Source organism: Mixophyes fleayi, chromosome 4 (genome assembly GCF_038048845.1).
Source record: "Mixophyes fleayi isolate aMixFle1 chromosome 4, aMixFle1.hap1, whole genome shotgun sequence".
In the NCBI taxonomy this organism is placed as follows: Eukaryota; Metazoa; Chordata; class Amphibia; order Anura; family Limnodynastidae; genus Mixophyes; species Mixophyes fleayi.
Window position 1 is genome coordinate 16024557 of NC_134405.1, and position 19845 is coordinate 16044401.

Sequence of the window (19845 nt, forward strand, 5' to 3'; positions counted from 1 at the left end):
ATATTAGCATTTTTATTACTTTTAATCCCTACTCTGGTTATATGGTATGGTATGTCAATTGTAAAGCTTATAACGTTGTATGTTTTCAATGTCAGCTGGATATAGAGAGCTCAGGGCTAAATGATTTGAAGCTATGTACGTAAAGTAAAAAATTTGGATTCTATGCTCAGCTTTTAGTGTAAGGCATTTATACCTTTTATATAGTTTTTCTTGTTGTTTTATCTCCAGAAGATGCAAGAAAATAATATCACCTTCATTGTACTTATTGGATTTCCAGGTCTTCATCATTTCAAAATTGTTCTCTTCTTGTTCTTGCTTATTATTTACTGTCTGACTATCTCTGGAAATGTACTTATCATTACTTTGGTTTTATTAAGCAAAAGCCTGCATTTGCCTATGTACATCTTCATTACACAAGTGTCTTTGTTTGATATCTTACTGACTACAGATATTCTTCCTAACATGTTCCCTATTGTACTGTATGAAGGAAACGCAATCTCTTTGAAGAGTTGCATTGCTCAGTTTTTCTTCTTTGCCAACGCAGAAGCTTTGGAGTGTCTTATTCTGACAGTAATGTCTTACGACCGGTACTTGGCCATCTGCAAACCATTGCATTATAGCGTAACAGTGAATGACATGTTTTGTGTGAAATCAATAACTTTTACTTGGCTGCTGAGTTTTTTCATGACTTTGACCAATGCCGTCGCCATGTGCAATTTAACGTTCTGTGGAGCAAATGTTATTGATCATTTCTTCTGTGATTTTACTCCTCTGTTAAATCTTGCTTGTTCAGATGCTTCCATAGTTCACGTTCAGACTGTCATCATTTGTTTTTCAGTAATCATTTGCCCATTTATAATAATTGTGATATCATATGTATATATTGTATTCACTATCTCAAGGATCCCGTCCATAACCGGGAGGCAGAAAGCCTTCTCCACCTGCAGCTCCCACCTGACTGTGGTGTCCATATTTTATGGAGCATTGATTTCTGTTTACATTGTTCCACCCACAGGACAATTGTTAGGTGTAAACAAGGTCCTTTCTCTCTTTTACACTGTTGTGACACCATTGCTGAACCCAATTATATACACATTGAGGAATAAAGACATTAAGGAAGCATTTAAAAAATGTAAACATAAATTGAATGCAAATATTTAAGTGTATTGTTAATTTTTGCAAATTTTTGCACCTAGTATTGGTAATATCACACACTTTGATATTAAACATAGATATGGCATCGGACTTGATCAAATTTAGGATTAAAATATGTTTCCTGTTATTTAAATACATATTTTAAAATTAAGAAATGCGGCCATATTTTTCTTATACAACATTTATTAGTCTCTGCAAGGCAGTGGATTCCAAACTTTTTCAGTTCAAGGCACCCTTAGGGTCTCCATAATTTTTTCAAGGCACCCCTAAGTCAAAATAATTACCAAGTAGCCCCCGCCTTGCTTGCCCTGGCCGAGGCACCACTGTGAGATCGCCGAGGCACCCCTGGGAGCCTAGGCACACAGTTTGGGAACCACTGCTGTAAGGTGTAAGGCTAGGTGCACACTACAGTTTTTTCAGCCAATTATTGGGTTAATCGGACAATAAATGACCGTTCAGTCCGATATCACATTAGTGTGTACACTGAAACCGTGACCGATTGTCATCTTGAAGCACCTGAAATCGTTGATCGAGATTTTCAAACTGACTTGAAAATCTTGTTCAGTAATGGAACAATGTCGTTCCAATGCTGTAGTGTTTATGTACTCATGATCAGGATCTCCGTAGAGTTCACCGAGTCATGATCTTTTTACCCAACGGTTATGACAGATGAAGAGCACAGATCTGAAGGTAAATATTGTAAAATGTACATCTAAAAGGTAAATCTTTATGTACGGCGCTGCGGACATTTTGTGGCACCTCAAAAATAAACGATAATAATAATAATAATAATAAAATGTGTATAGTGTGTACACAGGAATTGCCAGGCTAATCGGGACTTTTTTTTTTGCCATGAACACCACCCATGTCCGTTCGAGTGAGCGTAAGAAGCACTTACCATAGCGTGCGACTTTGGGATAGAAAAGGGGCATGTGAGGAGAGTACACCTGTAAGAAATTTTCAAAGTAGGCGTTCACCTGCACATATGTGAGAACCATACCCTAGAGCATGCAGAAATTCACTTATCCTCCCACGTAAAGTATACACCACCTCAGGGTCTAGTCAATGGTCCACGCTAAAAGAGCTTGATGTAAAACACAGCTTGACACGTGCATCATCTAATGCAAATTTGAACCATACACTTAGCTCATTATAGACCATTATTAAACCTTGTAAAAGACCCAGTGATGGACAATTACATAGTGGAAGATTGCAGTGGTTTACAGCGAGTAGAGTGTTAGTCATGGGTTGGTGAGATTTTGAGAGGTTTTTGTGAGGTTTTGATATATTCTATTCTTAAGAAGTAAGCTTTATATTTCTAATGCACTGCCTACTCTTGTAAATGTATTTTTTGTTGTTGCAAACTGCGAATTAACATATGTATGTGCCACATTACCAATGCTTCACTGTTTTAAAATGTTATGTGCCTGTTTAATAGTTTTTCACATGCTTCAGTACATTGGCATTCTGTTGATTTATTTTTGATGTATATTTTTTCAAGGCTTGTATTCTTCTATTGTATGCCTATAGTTTAACATATGCATTGTTTTGTGTCTTTTTCTATATATATATATCCTCCGATTTTTTCAACTCGCCGGAAAACGGCGACTTTGCATTAAAAATTTAAAGCGGCAATGGCAGGCGCGGGCTGGCAAATCTCAGCGGCCACATTGCGTGTTTTCTGTTTTCCCGAACAGGGGTCAGACTGAGACCGATGCCCCCCCGCCCCCCGGCCCAACCCGCCCTTGGGCGATGGCTTGTAAAGGCAAACTTGCCTTTACAAGCCATCGCCACTTAAATTTTCAATGCAAAGTCGCGATTTCTGGCGAGTTGAAAAAATCGGAGGATGATACATTTACCCCCTGGTGATAGTTTGCTAAAAAAAACCAAAAAAAAAACCTTTTAGATCGATTGTTCTATATATTCTATTAAGAGGTATTTTTTATATGTCTTATATGCACTGTATACTAGTGTGAATTTTTTTTTTTTCTTTTCATTTGTGCTTTTTTAAAGATGCTTTTGAAATAATCTTTTTTTTAAAAAAATCCTCAAACAGATCTATAATGAGCCTGATGAGGCCACTTGTAGATGTAAGTATGTTTTAACTCTTTAGTGTACATGCAAGCTACAAAGGTTGCAAGGCATGAGTTAATTTCTTTTTTTGCTTTCTTCATCAATCGTTCTCACATATAGCCGTTCTGTGATGTGAAGCAAGTTATGCATGAGTAGGAGGTGAACCTTCAAGAGGAGGGTGACAGGCATCCACCCCTCCAAAACTAGCAATTGGTCTAACCTTGCCAACCCATGGAGCATATCCAGGGAACATATCTTCAAGCCATGTGTCAGCCTCCTTCGGATGTTAAATGCTGAGGTGGTCTGTCGCTATCGGCCCACTCCTCATGTCATCATGAACACCCTGCTCATTGTGCAGAGTTAACTAGAGTCAATGCCCCACATCCCAACAGCAGTACCGCCATTGACCAATCTGTTGGTGGCATCGCACTTTTGCGCCACAGGGTCATTCTAAACCACTGTGGGAGTCGTGTTAGGGATGTCCCAGGCCACCTTCAGTCACATGCTGCAGGTTGTGTTGAGGGCGCTCCTGTTGTGACTGAGCCAATTTATACATTTGCCACTCAATGAGGAGTCCCTTCTGCTCATAAAGCAGCAGTTTACCACTATAGCCAGCTTTCCGCATGTCATAGAGGCAGTAAATGGGACACATGTAGCCATGTAATTTATGCATAGGCAAACTGAGGGGGGGGGGTTCTAGTGCCTGGAAACCCCTCTCCAAGCCTGGAGCACTGTATAATTGAGGTGACTGGACCCTGCTCTCACTCTGCTTGAAAAGTGAGAGCTACCTAACAATAGTGCACACAGCATTGCCCATGTATATTATAGGGATAGGAAGAGTTGGACAGCAGCCAAGCACTGTCTAATATTATAGCCACGCCCCCATGCATTCTGGTCACGCCCACTGGTGGCGTGGTGTGGAAACCCCCCTCTACAAATCCTGCATTTGCCCCTGCTATGTACAGCAGACAGTAAGAAGATCTTAATATTTTTTTTCTTTTTTTCGTGTGTTCTTTTAGGACTTGATATTCCACCTATATTGAACACTTCCTGCAGTGTCTTGTCAGTTAGAGTAGAGTGAACCTAGGCCCATATTCATCAACAGACGTATCTTCAGATCTTTGTTGAATACAGACTTTCGTATACCTGATGCACTTGCGCTTTTTAAATAATGCACATTAAGTGTTTTTGTGTTTTTTAATGAATCAGATCCGAAATGAGAGTCAGTCCCAATAACTAGTGTTTCTAGATGAATCAGAAATGTCACTTTACTTATCAATATGGCATGAAGACCTGATGAATGCTTCACTGACCCATAGTTTTAAAGTCAACCATATCAGAAATTAGAAGCTTTGAACCTGTCATGTATCTTTCTAGCTTGTAAGTAACTTAATTCTCCATTGGTTACTTGATGCCTCGTTGGTCTACTACATCATTTAATGGTCCCACAACTAGTATGGTTGTAGGTGTAAAAGAAAAGTGGTGTAATCTACACTGGATGAAGCACACAAAACAACCATACTTAAGCTGTCACAATGACTGAAAACAAATACCACTTGAGTAGTCCATAGCAGCTCTTATATTCCATAAAAGTTCAATAAATCCTCAGAGCAGCAGCGTGTGCTCACTCAGGCCCTGAGCCATTAAGGAGAGCAAAGCTCCAAAAGGATTAAGTTTGCTCCTGGACAAACCGTGTTACAATACGAGGGGTGAAAATTAGTTTATTATTTTGAACATAAGATAAATATCAGCTGTTTTTTCATGTAGCATACAAAATTTGTTAGCTTTATTTTTACACTGAAATTTAAAGTTTATCTATAACATGCCCTACCTCAACTGTAAATCTGTCCCCACATTTTAAATTTACCTCTCCCTCCAATGCAACATGGTTTTGCCCAGGTGCAGAGTTACTCCTTTTTTATGCTTTGCTCTCCTTAATGACTCAGACCCTGGGTGTGTATATGTTCCAGCTTGGTTTGCCCAAGTCTCTACTGCTGTATTTGGTGATGTAAAAGAAGCATGGCCCCATGTATGTGGAGTCCCATCCCTCCATTCTTAAAAAACCCAGAGGGGCAGAATTTTGAAACTGACAAAAATATTCAATGGTCCTTGGTGTGCAGTAATTGATCCCAATACACACCTGTCTGACTGCACACGCAATTTATATGACACAATCTGAAGTGGACTACTCTGTTATACATTAATGTTGTACTATTTAAACTATTAATAGAGCATACATCTCTCAAATGCAAAGAAGGCATATGGTGGAATTGGATTCAAGCATTTGCCCTAAATGTAAGACAAGTAATGCTACATTGATACATAACCGATGGGCGTGCCCCAAAATAGCTAAATTTTGGAACAAATTGACTGTTTTCTTGAATTTTACTTTTCAGCTACAGCTACGATTGCACTATGAAGTGTTCTTGTTTGCTAATTTTGATGTGTGGAAGGATAGCATGAAAGATCTTCAGATTATCCCTGTGTTGTTGTCACATTAGCTAAAAAAGCTACCCTGGGCAGGTGGGCTTCGCATACATCCCCGACAGTAACTCTATTTTGATAGACGTGCTGCCTTCTCTGACTTGGAGAAAGGGGTCTAAAAAATGTTATGTCAAGTAGGGTGTGCATATAGAAACAATGAATAGCCATACACAATCTCACATTATGCAAGTGTTTGAAGGCACCAACTGGTCATTACTAAGGCTTTTGTGATGTTTAACTCTAAGGTACAGAAATAAATAAAACTATATAAATATATATATACTGTTAAAATATAAAATATGCCAAATGTGTGATGTGATATGTTACGAAATATTGAGCCACTTGTATACTACCATCCTCGCCTCCCTTCCTTTCCCTCCTTTCTTCCTCTCTCTATTTCTATCTATCTCTTTTCCCTCTTAAATTGTTAAAATTTTACTTATGTATTTTAGACTTGTATCTCATTTTGTATGGTCTATGGTATTATGTAATATCTGTACAATAAGAACATTTTGGGAAAAAAAAAAATGCTTATAAAGTGAACTAAGGTGCGTGATTTCCAATACGTCTAGAGGCACAATATACAATATACCTCACACTCAAAGCAATGTTGTTTATAATGATAATAAGGCTGCAGACATGGACAGTTTTGTCATGCAGGTCTGCAATGTGGAGGAACCTAGTATCATCATACCTGTAGCTAAAGTATTGCAACCATCACAGTGCACACCCCTACAAACTGAATGTGTCTGCTGAACATCTACCGCACATGATGCGGCTAAGCACCATATTCCTTCAGGAATATTTAAGCCCCCAGGCTTGGACCTGCAGATACTATTCTAATCTGACATTTTAGAAAAGCTGAGGGGAGATATACAGGACTGCTGCAGAGGACAATGACCAGCTGAAAGTGGATTGCAAAAGAGTTTGCAGTTGCAGTTGTGCCTTCAGTGCACAATCTGTTGCTGGTCCCAGCTTGATGGAGCTGGCGGCCCAGGGATCCTGGGTATTACTTGTGCTGCTAGTGGCCAGTTCTCCCACGGAGGTGATTGCATATTGGGAGCAAGCTGTCGGCAGAAGGATATGTACAATACAATAACATCAAAAGAAGAGGCTTCCTATAGCAGTCATGAAACAAAATCGCCCAGCTCCAGCCGCCACTTAAAAATCCTGAAACAAATACAGGTGTTTATCTTACACAGGGCCTACTTTACCCCTATTAGATTGGCAAAATTTCGCCCGGATGCTACCCCTAACTGTCCAAAATGCAATTCGATCAATGCTAACTTTTGGCACCTTCTATGGGAGTGTTCATGTATACAAATCTTCTGGTGAAGGATCAGGAGATGTATTCAGGTTACTGGAATTGAAGTGTCTCTTAGTTCACCGGCCACTTGTCTCTTTGGGCTCCGATTGAAGGGGAAAGTTAATAAACTGACAAAAATGTACATTTCACAGTTATTGATGTTGGCTAAGGTCTGTATAGCGAGGCTGTGGTTGGCCCCGACGAGTCCCACGGTTAAAAATTGGAAGGCACTGGTCAATACCACCATAAGGCACGAGAGATTTGTTTATACTAGCAGACAGGCTCTGAAGGAATTTGAGAATATATGGTACAGATGGTTAGAGTCTCCATTCTATCCTATGTCATCTAGTACAGATGCTCCATCTACTTAAATGTATGGCTACCGCAATTCTTATAATAAGTATCTGAGTCCATGTAATAAACCCTGCATGTGTAACATACTTATGTATAAGCATTTACGATGTATGATCCTGAATGAATATAGCACATTTATTATTATTATGCTTTAATGTAATCTTGTAAATTCCGTCATTTAATTCCGATATGTATGCAATTGTTTTTTTTTTCTTTTTGTTGTTTAGTATGTTTATATCTTAAAAAATTTCAATAAAAATACTGGATTTAAAAAAAAAAAATCCTGAAGCTCCTCCAGACTTCTGGGATATAGAGCAGGAGGAGCTTGAGTTTTTGGAGGCAAAATTAAAAGTTCACAAGCTCCTGATACCACATTCTATACCCCAGTGTATCCAGTGTCCCCAGTGGATGTAAGAGAAAGAAAAGCTGGTGGGCAGGGGGCAACATGAAAGAAAGGATGGTGGGCACTCGCAATGAAGGGAACTAGGTTTGTTTGAGGATAAATTGCTTTACGAAAATGATACTGATGGAATAGGCATCCAACAGTGATGGTATAGGCTAAAATAATAAAGCTTTTTAAACATACTTGGTTATTAACAACTAAGAAAAAAAGGCAGAAGCCTTAATTCATGTGTTCCTTGCACAATACAGACATGGTATGCCATCACATCCTGTGGTTAGCTGCAGATTCAGCACTATCATGGAGTCAGATTGCTGTCACTCACACAATACAGACATGGTATGTCATCCCATCCTGTGGTTAGCTGCAGATTCAGCACTATCATGGAGTGAGATTGCTGTCACTCACACAATACAGACATGGTATGTCATCACATCCTGTGGTTAGCTGCAGATTCAGTGTCACTCACCGGACCGTGAGTGCCTCTTCCCGGACATTTAGGAACCGTGGCCGTCCACCATCCTGAGGGTCTGCGCATGCGCAGCCCTTTTCTATACTTCAGTGTATACCCCTTTAACTCAATTGGCAGATCAGGCAACACTCCCTATATTAAGCACCTGTGGTCAACACCACGTTGCCTGATCTTGGAGTCTCATTCCTCATGAGTCTCTGAAGGTGTTCCTGTATTACTCGTGTATTCAGCGCTGCTGATTCCTGTGGTTTCCAAACCACTTCTACTACTGTGGTTCCATACCACTTCTACCATCAACTGTATCATCATGACTGTTTGCTGATTCCTATCCGCTGCCTCCGTGCACTACAGTCTTCTAAACCACTTCTACGTTATTTTACATCTATGTGACTGTTTGCTCATTGCTATCCGCTGCCTCCGTGCACTCCAGCTTTTACTTCACTCACCTGCTTCTCATCAAGTCTGTTTGCTGATTCCTATCCGCTGCCTCCGTGCACTACAGTCTCCTGCTGGCAACTCGCCTGTGTTCAACTTCGTGACTACCAGCTGAATACTATCCGCTGCCTCCGTGCACTACAGTCTCCTGCTTTCAACTCGCCTGTGTTCAACATCGTGACTGCCAGCTGATTACTATCCGCTGCCTCCGTGCACTACAGTCTCATCTCATCTTTGCTGTGACTTCCTCGAGCCTGCCGCTTTCATTACCATCTGCTACACTTCGTGATCAACAGCTCCTGCCCTGCGCTGCACTCCTGTTTCCCATCGCTGTTGGTTCCTGTGGTTGCTACTGGTTACCTCCGTGTGCCGCTGAGTCCTGCTGCTGTGGTCAGCGCTATTCTCCATCTCCTGCTGATCCACTCTCCACGCCTTCACGTGTTCCACTGGTCTCTACCCTCCTGTCAGCATTTGATTTGTATCTCATCTACTACCCTCTGCTGGATCATCTCCATTCTCCTGGGTCTCCTATGAGTCCAGTTCCACGTGTTGCTGACTCCTGTGAATTCGTGTCCCTGTTGGTCTACTCACCTGTGCGCTGCACCTGCTAGACCGCTGCCTCACCTATCCAGGGACTTCCTATCCAGGCGGCCTCCCGCCGCTCAGGTACCGCTGCTATCCCATCTGACTGCTACTGCTGAACCACGGTATGCATACTTCTCATTGACTGTGCTGTGTATTGCATATCTTGCTGGACTGTGTTTGGTTCTCTCTGGAGTCTGCTATCCGCTGAGTCTATTGCCATCATTGACTGTGTTATAATTGTGCTGGACTACTTCAAGAGACTTTCTAGATTGCAGACATGCTCAGTCATTTATATCTATATGTATATCTATATTGTGCATATTACTGTGGATCGTGTATAAGGTGCCTGTGTATATCCTGTGTTGCAGTCTTCCCCTGTGCACCTCCTCACATATATATTCAGTGGTACAACTTGCTGATGTCAGACCACTGATCCCTGTTTCCGGTATCACCTGTTCCATCATCCTCTCACATAGCAGTGGTACAACTTGCTGCCGCAGACCACTGACTACCCGGATACCTCCACTTGGATTCCATTCCTTCACTCAGACAGCGGTACAACTTGCTACCCGCAGACCGCTGACTCTCATCACCTCCTTGTTTCTGTTGGACATTCCTCCTCCCTATAGCAGTGGTACAACTTGCTATCGCAGACCACTGACTATCTTCACGTGTCCTTGTCCATACAGTTCCTTGTGTATTATTACCTCATTATTACCAGTGTTGCTAGTCATAGACTTTCCTGAGCATCTCATCGGCCATCATTTCATGTTCCGTGATCACCTAGCTACCAGAGTATTCGATTACCATCTACATTGCTCTGGTAAGCCTACCATCTGGTGATCCCTGGGTAAAGACTCCTAGTGCCCGTGACATTCAGCACTATCATGGAGTCAGATTGCTGTCACTCACACAATACAGATATGGTATGTCATCACATCCTGTGGTTAGCTGCAGATTCAGCACTATCATGTAGTCAGATTGCTGTCACTCACACAATACAGACATGGTATGTCATCACATCCTGTGGTTAGCTGCAGATTCAGCACTATCATGGAGTCAGATTGCTGTCACTCACACAATACAGACATGGTATGTCATCACATCCTGTGGTTAGCTGCAGATTCAGCACTATCATGGAGTGAGATTGCTGTCACTCACACAATACAGACATGGTATGTCATCACATCCTGTGGTTAGCTGCAGATTCAGCACTATCATGGAGTGAGATTGCTGTCACTCACATAATGGTGGAGTTGCTAACTCACAGATTTGTGTATTCACTGGAATACACATATGCATATATGTGCACTATGCAACTGAAGATCTGAGCAGCGCTGTAGCACAAAATATAGTCCCCACGTCCATCCCACTGAGTCCTCGCATTCATCCTTCACAGTACCCTAGCAATAAATTATGGCAAAGATATATTTGATGTTTGGAGGAATATAAATTATTGCACCAAGTCATTGGTTTAGTCTCACAGTTGAACATGCACTTTAACAGGCCTAATTTTCACTAGTTTGACTTTTATTTTGTTTTTATATCACCAAATAGTATGGCAACAGTGAGGAAGTAAGACTTAAGCTCATCTCTTTATGCTCGCCTATTCAACCACCTCATTGATCATCTTGTCCACACCTCCTCTTCCTTTGCCCCACCAGCTCTATTTTATTGCAGATATTTCCACTGTCTCTCACAACCCTTCCCTCTAGTACGAAAGCTATCATGGGCAAGGTTCTCTCTACCTACTGTTTCATGTATGTCTATTGTCCGTCTTCCTCGCATGTCTTTATCATGTCTTCTGCTACATTCTATGTGAGTCCCTATAGTTTTTTTTTAGTCACACTTATATATCCATATATGTATAACACTATGATTGCCCTCACCCAGAAGCAAAATGGTTTGAGAAAGGAAACTAACTTCTCCTAAGCTCACTAAGCTCCACATTTGCTTTTACCAGCTTGTCAAGCTCCTCACACAAATTGTCAAAAAGTGGACACCCTACGATATTGCGAGCAGTAGTCTCTACTTATAGCCAGTGATGGGATCAATAATTGGAATTAATCATTTGTAAGAAAATTCCAATCACACACCAACTACCAGTCTATATTGAGGTCACACTACAGCAGTGAGTACGTTTGGAATTCTAACTTAAGTGTGCTATTTTCAAAGCTGGGATAATTACACTTGGGCGGAGACTACAATATGAACTTTAATTGCAAGTACATACGTACCTACCAACCCCTTCCTAAGAGGTGGTGTCAGGGATAAGCCCCTCTAGCTACTACCTGATTAGATATCTTATCGTATATTCTCACAGTCAGACAATATATCACCTCTATTTTGTCAGGAAAACCTATCCTAACTGCCTTTACCAGTCACAAACCGCACTTTGCACGAAGTGTTTACCGTAAAGGAACACACCAGATTCCAGCCCAAATCTCACACTTCCCTCATTCCCTAAGGCTACAGATTTGCTGAATCGCCCCAAACAGCACTCACACAACCACACCAACTTCGATCTTGCCACCACCTATTGAATGCGGGCAATAGGACCCCAATATCCTGTCCCACAGTGGCACGCAATGAGCACTCTTTGTGACATGCAGTTAGCAAGGCACCAGCAAGCAAAGGGTTAACCCTTGACCCCTCAAGGTTTTATGACACAAATGTACATGCAGGCACACACTAGGCTTGTTATATAAATGCATTCGCAATTCACACCTCAGCAATGAATGGTTTTAGCATGGTCCAGCAATCTTATCTCTACACAGGCAATGGATTCATTAAGAGCAATAAGGACAGAACTATTAAATTGTTAGAATTAATACACAAAAGGTACAATGCTAACAGACAATAAAAAATACAATTAAATAAAGATGTGACATATAAATAAAAAAATGCAAACAGTTATAAAAACAATTGGGAAGAAAGTACAGAGCATAACTTACGTTTAATAATCTGTATGCCTGGGGGTAGGCAGAAAAGATGGACATTCCTTCAATTAGATTGATCCTCAAGAAACTGACAATTTGCCCCTTCCCAACACAGGTTTTTTAAGCAAAATGAAATGGGACGGTCTTCACAGGGGCAGTGTTAATGATAATAAGGAGACAGGGATGTCCCCTGGGTGTCACTATAGTTTGCTCACAAATATTCCCAAAGTTTTGGCCTTTGGGTAATTCTTCACAGATATATCCCAGAGACATAACTCCCCCTTTAATAAACCGGTCCTAATCTCCTGCACATTTAAATACCAGGCATGATGGAATTATGACAATGTGACATATATTTCCCAAAGATATGTGATTATAACTGTTCCCGGATAACGCCAATACCTGTCATTCACAACCCTGGTGTGATATCTGCTCCTCAGTATGGAGTGCCAGACAGATTTCCCAAAATATGAACTATGAAGACATTTTCCTTTGAAGCTCATCTTTCTATATACCTGCATAAAGAGCCTTCAGGTTTTACCTGGGTCTACAAGATTCTCACCTAGGCATATGGCTCTCTAATTTGCACTTAGTGGTTCTTTTGTGTTTATAATACCTATTGAAAGGAAGTCAATTAGGAAGTGGAATACAGGATCAAAACAATGGATGTCTAGGATCTGCATATGTTTAGCTAGTCTCCTCACAAAGGGTCTGTTAAACCTAATTACCTCCTACTGGGCTAATTGACCAAATGTTTTAAAAAGGAAACAAACATTTATCTGATAGGGAAATCAGGTTCACTTCTATGTATCAATGCAATATTTTATTTGGGCCCTGACATTTAATATTCTATTTCATCATATCAGATTTATGCTCTCATCCTGACAGGTGGGACCAAAGTTCTTTGTACCATGTTAACACTATGGTTGTAACCCAAGCCAACTGCAGACCAGTAAGCTTCTGAATGTTATAGATACATGTTATTGGTTCCTGGCGTCAATGGAAAAATATCAGCATATATCAATAATGAATCCCACAAATTCTCCCAAATCTGGTGTGATTGGTTTATCTATAGTCCCTCAGGGCCTCACACTTCTCTTTCTCATTCCCAAGTTGTCTCAACCCTCTTCATATAACTTTACCAAAAGCTTGCTCTAATGATTAGCTAACATCAACTTTGGTCCCCCCACAAATAACCCACTGGGAGCTGGGGGTCCCATGCTAGGTCTCAGATAATCCTTCCCTCCACACTTCCCACCTCTCCCACCCTCCTCTTAACCTACAAAAATGTCACACTCTTGCACATCTCTTAGCGTTATTGATTTATTATACGCTTAACTTTCACCAATTAATTGTATGTGTAATTTGTTCTCTTCTGGTTTTGTATGATGTCATCTGTTGGGGCCTTCTGGGCTCATTTTTGCATGTGCATACACTGTGTTGGAAACTATAAATAAAGTCTTAAAAAAACCCATTAAAAAATTCATTAACTGGCCCCACTAGACCACCAACCTAGTGGGAAAAGTTCCGATAAGTGTTATGACCAATCCGCCCCAGCCTGTAGGTTTAACTGTCAATGTTGCTGGTATTAGGTCCATCCCCTATATTCCAGTAATTGTCAACTAAGAATCTGGGGCCTGATTCATTAAGGATCTTAACTTAAGAAACTTCTTATTTCAGTCTCCTGGACAAAAACCATGTTACTATGCAAGGGGTGCAAATTAGTATTCTGTTTTGCACATAAGTTAAATACTGACTGTTTTTTCATGTAGCACACAAATATCAACTTTAAATTTCAGTGCACAAATAAGCTATCAAGTTTTTGTGTGCTACATGAAAAAATAGTCAGTATTTAACTTATGTGCCAAACAGAATACTAATTTGCACCCCTTGCATTGTAACATGGTTTTGTCCAGGAGACTAAAATAAGACGTTTCTTACGTTAAGATCCTTAATGAATCAGGCCCCTGGTCTTTATTATTGCATTAGACCGCATCTCCAGGGGGCATGCCACACTTTTGTGTGCATCCTCTTACCGCACTTGCCACTATCTGCCTCTTAATGGGTAGAGGGCCACAAATCTAACTTGCACAGAACTAAATATCACACATTGTTTTACAGCATAAGCGGCTCTTACTGTACGTCTGTCCAACTCTAAATGAAGCCCTCGGTATCTAACCAATAAAGATAATCTATAAATTGTAAAAACAAGAGTTGAAAGTTAACCATTTCAGGGCGACAGAGAAAATATTGGATTTTGCAATGCTTTCATCCAAATATTAATTTCTAATTTATCTGAATAAATTCACCCCATATGTAGTCATAGCACAAATGTCAAATATGTTTTTAAAGATATATTGTATATAGTTTACATTTATGTGTATTATCAGTTTAAAGATAACGTGACAACATTAAGTCTCTGGGCCGGACATGTCAAGACACAGTAAATTGTTGTTTAATACAATTTGATTAGTTCTCACTCAAAAAGGATTGTATCAAAATACATTTTTAGCGATTGTTTTGTGTAAAGCTTCTTTGATGTCCTTATTTCTCAAGCTGTATATAATTGGGTTTACCAAAGGGGTCACCACTGTGTAAAGGAGGGATAACATTTTACTTACGCTCAATGATTGCATACTTCTTGGTGGAACATAAACACTGAACATGCTTCCATAATAGATGACCACCACAGTCAGATGGGAGCTACAGGTGGAGAAGGCTTTCTGTCTGACAGTGTTAGATGGAGTCCTTAAGATGGTTAAAAGGATATTAACATAAGATACTACTATTATTGTGAATGGGATGATAAGAACAGGAACACTTAGTAAATAAAGTTGTACTTGTATATTATTTGTTTCTGAACAAGATATTTCTAGTATGGGAATAAGATCACAGAAGAAATGGTCAACAATGTTTGGTCCACAATAATCCAGTAATGCTGTTGGTAAAATGTCAATCAAAGCAATGGTAAAACTCAACAGCAAAGAGATGATGGCCAATTTTGTGCAATATGCACTGTTCATTATAGAGGCATACTGCAAGGGGTTACAGATGGCAACATATCTATCCCAAGACATTACTGTGAGAAGAAGGACCTCTGATGTTTCTGCAGCACAGAAGATATAAAGATGAGCAAAACAGCCAGTGAAACTAATGTATGCTCCATCACTCAGTACAACATGAAGTACATTGGGAGTAATATCTGTTGCCAACAAGATGTCACTCATAGACAGCTGTGTGAGGAAGAAATACATGGGGGAGTGGAGGTTCTTGTTGTAGGACACCAGTATGATGATCAGAAGGTTCCCACATAAAGTCAAACAGTAAGCCACAAGTAGGAAAGTAAAAAGTAAAATCCTCTCACTTTCGCGACCCTGAAATCCCAAGAGGATGAACTCAGTGATGGTAGTATGGTTCTTCTCCTGTGTGATTGACAAAGAATAAAATAAATAGTTATAATTTTATACTTGTAACTCCTACTCTGTAAATGGGCAGACATAGGTCTGGGCAGTTCCATAAATGCTACCCTGTTATTGGTAGGCTATATGTTAAGCTACATTTCCTGGCAGTCTCAGTATCAAGGTTTATTAGAAGGGACCTGTAACAAAAAATATGTGAAGTGTGAGCTCCATTGAGCAGATGAGGAAGGAGACACAAGCTATAGCAGCCTCTTACAGCCTCCAGTAATATATCTGTGTACAAATGCGTAGTGGGAAATTCATCCACCTTCCACCAGGACTGCTCAATATTATTACACTATTAATATACACTGTGTTTGAGGAGTAGAAATGGCATATTACTCACTATACTATCTGGTACTACCTGACATAACGGGGAAAAGCGAACAAGATTTAGGCTGGTTTACCTTGGAATGGCTAAATAAGTACCTAATCTTGGCCACCAGTTTAACTAGTTACACAATTAGATTAGATAGCTACACACATTCACATGCACACCCACAAACTTGTTTTTACTGCATCGCGAAGACCCATATCTAGAACATGATGCATGGGGCACCCCTTTACTAATACCTTGCCTACGGAAAAATCATATGGGTATATGTAGGAGGTGTTTGTCACCAGAGTTACCACTTGAGATTTAAACTTTGACTTTGCTTAAAGTACTGACTCTGATTGCATGGTGGGGAAAGTTTCATGTATTTTAACCGTATGAGGGCATACAGATTACCGCATACATAAATATGTAACAATGGTGAACAAAGGTTCATATATGTTGGCCGTCTGAGTACATCCGCATGTCTGCATATACCGACACCTAGCCCTGGAGGTCACATCCCTGTTCAACGACTGCGTATGATTTCAACAAGTTGAATCCCTCTTTACAGCTGTTATGCGGTTGTGTCACAGTTCATCCGACCTGTTACTCTGTAGCTGAACCAGTTCTGAAATGAACCAATTATGTAAATGACTGAGGTAAAAGTCAAAAGCATACATCAGACAAAAGGTTTCCAAATTACCTTCCGGATCAATGTGCATCTCTTTCAAATTCTTGCCTTTGAATTCAGCCAGTCTGCCACTCTCGAGAGCCAATAACAGTTTGCTGATCTTGGCGAGTTGGAGTAGTACTGCCGGTGCACCCTGATGACATGCCAAAGTAAGTCTGCCAACTGATCCAGTTCTGTGTCGATAAGGTTGAGGTTGAGGTCCTTTGAGAGAGTGGCTTCTCTGCGCGAAGTTCCATTATGCTTTGGGTCATTGTCCATCTGTACTGTGAGGCGCCGTCTAATGAGTTCTGAAGCATTTGACTGAATATGAACAGATAATATTGCCCGAAACACTTCAGAATTCATCCTGCTGCTTTTGTCAGCAGTCACATCATCAATAAATACAAGGGAACCAGTTCCATTGGCAGCCATACATGCCCACGCCATGACACTACCCCCACCATGCTTTACTGATGAGGTGGTATGTTTTGGATCATGAGCAGTTCCTTTCCTTCTCCATACTCTTCTCTTCCCATCACTCTAGCACAAGTTGATCTTTGTCTCATCTGTCCATAGGATGTTGTTCCAGAACTGTAATGGCTTTTTATATGTTGTTTGCCAAACTCTATTCTGGTCTTCCTGTTTTTGTGGCTCACAAATGGTTTACATCTTGTGGTGAACCCTCTATATTCACTCTTGTGAAGTCTTCTCTTGATTGTTGACTTTGGCACATATATGCCTACCTCCTGGAGAGTGTTCTTGATTTGGCCAACTGTTCTGAGGAGGTTTTTTTTCACCGGGGAAAAAATTCTTCTGTCATCCACCACAGTTGTTTTCCGTGGTCTTCCAGGTCTTTTGGTGTTGCTGAGCTCTCCGGTGCGTTCTTTCTTTTTAAGAATGTTCCATACAGTTGGTTTGGCCACATCTAATGTTTTTGCTATATCTCTGATGGGTTTGTTTTGATTTTTCAGCCTAATGATGGCTTGCTTCACTGATGGGGACAGCTCTTTGGATCTCATATTGAGAGTCGACAGCAACAGATTCCAAATGTAAATATCACACCTAGAATCAACTCCAGACCTTTTACCTGCTTAATTGATGATGAAATAATGAGGGAATAGACCACACATGTCCATGAAATAGCTTTTGAGTCGATTGTCCCATTACTATTGGTCCCTTAAAAAGTGGGAGGCACATATAAAAACCGTTGTAATTCCTGCACCGTTCAGCTGATTTGGATGTATATACCCTCAAATTAAAGCTGAAAGTCTGCAGTTAAAGCACGTCTTGTTAGTTTAATTTCAAATCCATTGTGCTGGTGTATAGAGCCCATAATATGAGAATTGTGTTGATGTCCCAATATTTATGGACTTGACTGTATGTGTGACAACTTAATAGTATAGAGACTGATTTAACTTACATGGTTTGAAATTGTCATTTTCCCATAGAGGCAGCAGGCTGATAGGGTGTTTCTGCAGTAAGAGCAATCAATGCAGAGAAGCTGATGAGTACTCCTACCTAACACTAAGGTGGCATTGTCAGCTGCCCATCATGCTAGGGCTGTGGGAGGAGTATCAAATCCAAAAATCTGGCTCACATTTGTTCAGTGTGACCGATGCTGAATAAGTCGGCCGGTGTCTAGAGATCTGGTACCTGCGTATTTAGTGTCAGGGTCACAAGAAAGTGTATGGAATCCTCATGTTGCTAAGTACTTTGCCATTCTGACAATAAAGCACAGCAAGCAAACAATAAATTGGTTATGTCTGTATCAAATAAAGTGTGCTTGGGTCATAATTGGTGTGTGTGTGTTTGTGTGTGTGTGTGATATTTCTATACAGTTACGATTAACAATTAACAATTGCACTAGAGTTAATCGTTGGATGAAATTGCATCATATAAATTGGTTATTCAGTATTTTGACATGACCTGTCCAGTTACCTCTTTGCCAACACTACCCTTACTCACCATTTACTTAATTGTTTGTACCCAAAATGAACACACCATTTTGTCTTATTCCTTTTCAAATTGGCATTGCTGATTTGTGCTAGGCAAGACAGAGAGGGGTACTTTTGTGCTATTCTCTGTTTGGTGGACACACTAAAATAGTTATGGTAAGTCGAAATTGACAAGCAGCTAATTAATTGAAATTAAATATAGCAAAAAACAGAGAGACGAATGGAATGAGGGAGGTCGTTCCAGAGAAGGGGGGCTGCACGGGAAAAGTCTTGGATTCTGGAGTGGGAAGAGGTGATAAGAGTGGAGGAGAGGCGGCGATGATTATAAATATAGGGAAGGAACAGGGTCATCCTTAAACAAAAGGTCAGATGTACCATATGAAGGCTGGTGCTAATACCTAGTGTGCGGTTTAGAAGGCACCACTGAACCAGTGCTATAGTAAAGGCCATAGTAATATTTGCATGGGGTTAGTTATGGATGTGGTGGGCTACAGTTTATGGAATTCAGTCACATTTTGACTAGCTTAGGGCTGTTTGGAACTATGACAGGATAATAACCCCGCTTTAGGGGGTTTTCTGCTTTAGAGCCACCAGCCTGGGCTGGCATAGCCTACTGCTAGTACTGGCACCTTTAGGGGGATCCCAATGTTTTCATCTCCCTGATTTAGCAGATCCTATCCTAGACTGCCAGCACTAGAGCTGGTTTCATATTTGGGGTCAGCAATAGTTCTTGTTTTAGATTTATATATTTTATGTTAGCATATCTTACTGAAATGTTTACAATACTATGATCTGATTATATAAATCTTATGCTAGCATTATCCAGTGATTAGTATATATATATATATATATATATAGGTCAATAAGAGGCGCACAACACATCCAAAAACTTGATGATGGAAGCCGGGTTCAAAAAATTGCTCATAAATTCCTGTCAAGCAAGACTGGAAACCAGCACTCCATATAAAAATACGTTTAATTATTACTTTTAAAGTCCAGAATGAGGCCATTCCATTATAACATCCATGGCAGCAAATCAGATTAAAATAATTCAGCAGCATGTCAAAAAAAGACAGATAAACAGCATAATCGTTTCACAATATACTCTTCTTGTGCTGGTGTTCATGGAACAGAGCTCACGATAGTGTATGTCATAAAATACCCAGCGGCTGTTCATCCTGGACTTTAAAAGTAACAATAAAATGTATTTCTAAATGGAGTGTTGGTTGATCGCAATTGATCA

General features: G+C 40.4%; 1 protein-coding gene across 1 annotated transcript; it reads left to right on the forward strand.

Annotated features, from left to right (window-relative positions):
- The first annotated feature begins 231 nt into the window (after positions 1–231).
- On the forward strand, positions 232–1161 carry LOC142150453 (olfactory receptor 11L1-like). The gene has a single exon (XM_075205646.1). The coding sequence runs from the start codon at positions 232–234 to the stop codon at positions 1159–1161; it is 930 nt and encodes a 309-aa protein (XP_075061747.1).
- The last annotated feature ends 18684 nt before the right edge of the window (positions 1162–19845 follow it).

What these genes read in the sequence shown, in the direction of transcription:
- LOC142150453 (XM_075205646.1), top strand. Translation starts at nt 232, where the DNA reads ATGCAAGAAAATAATATCACCTTCATTGTACTTATTGGATTTCCAGGT.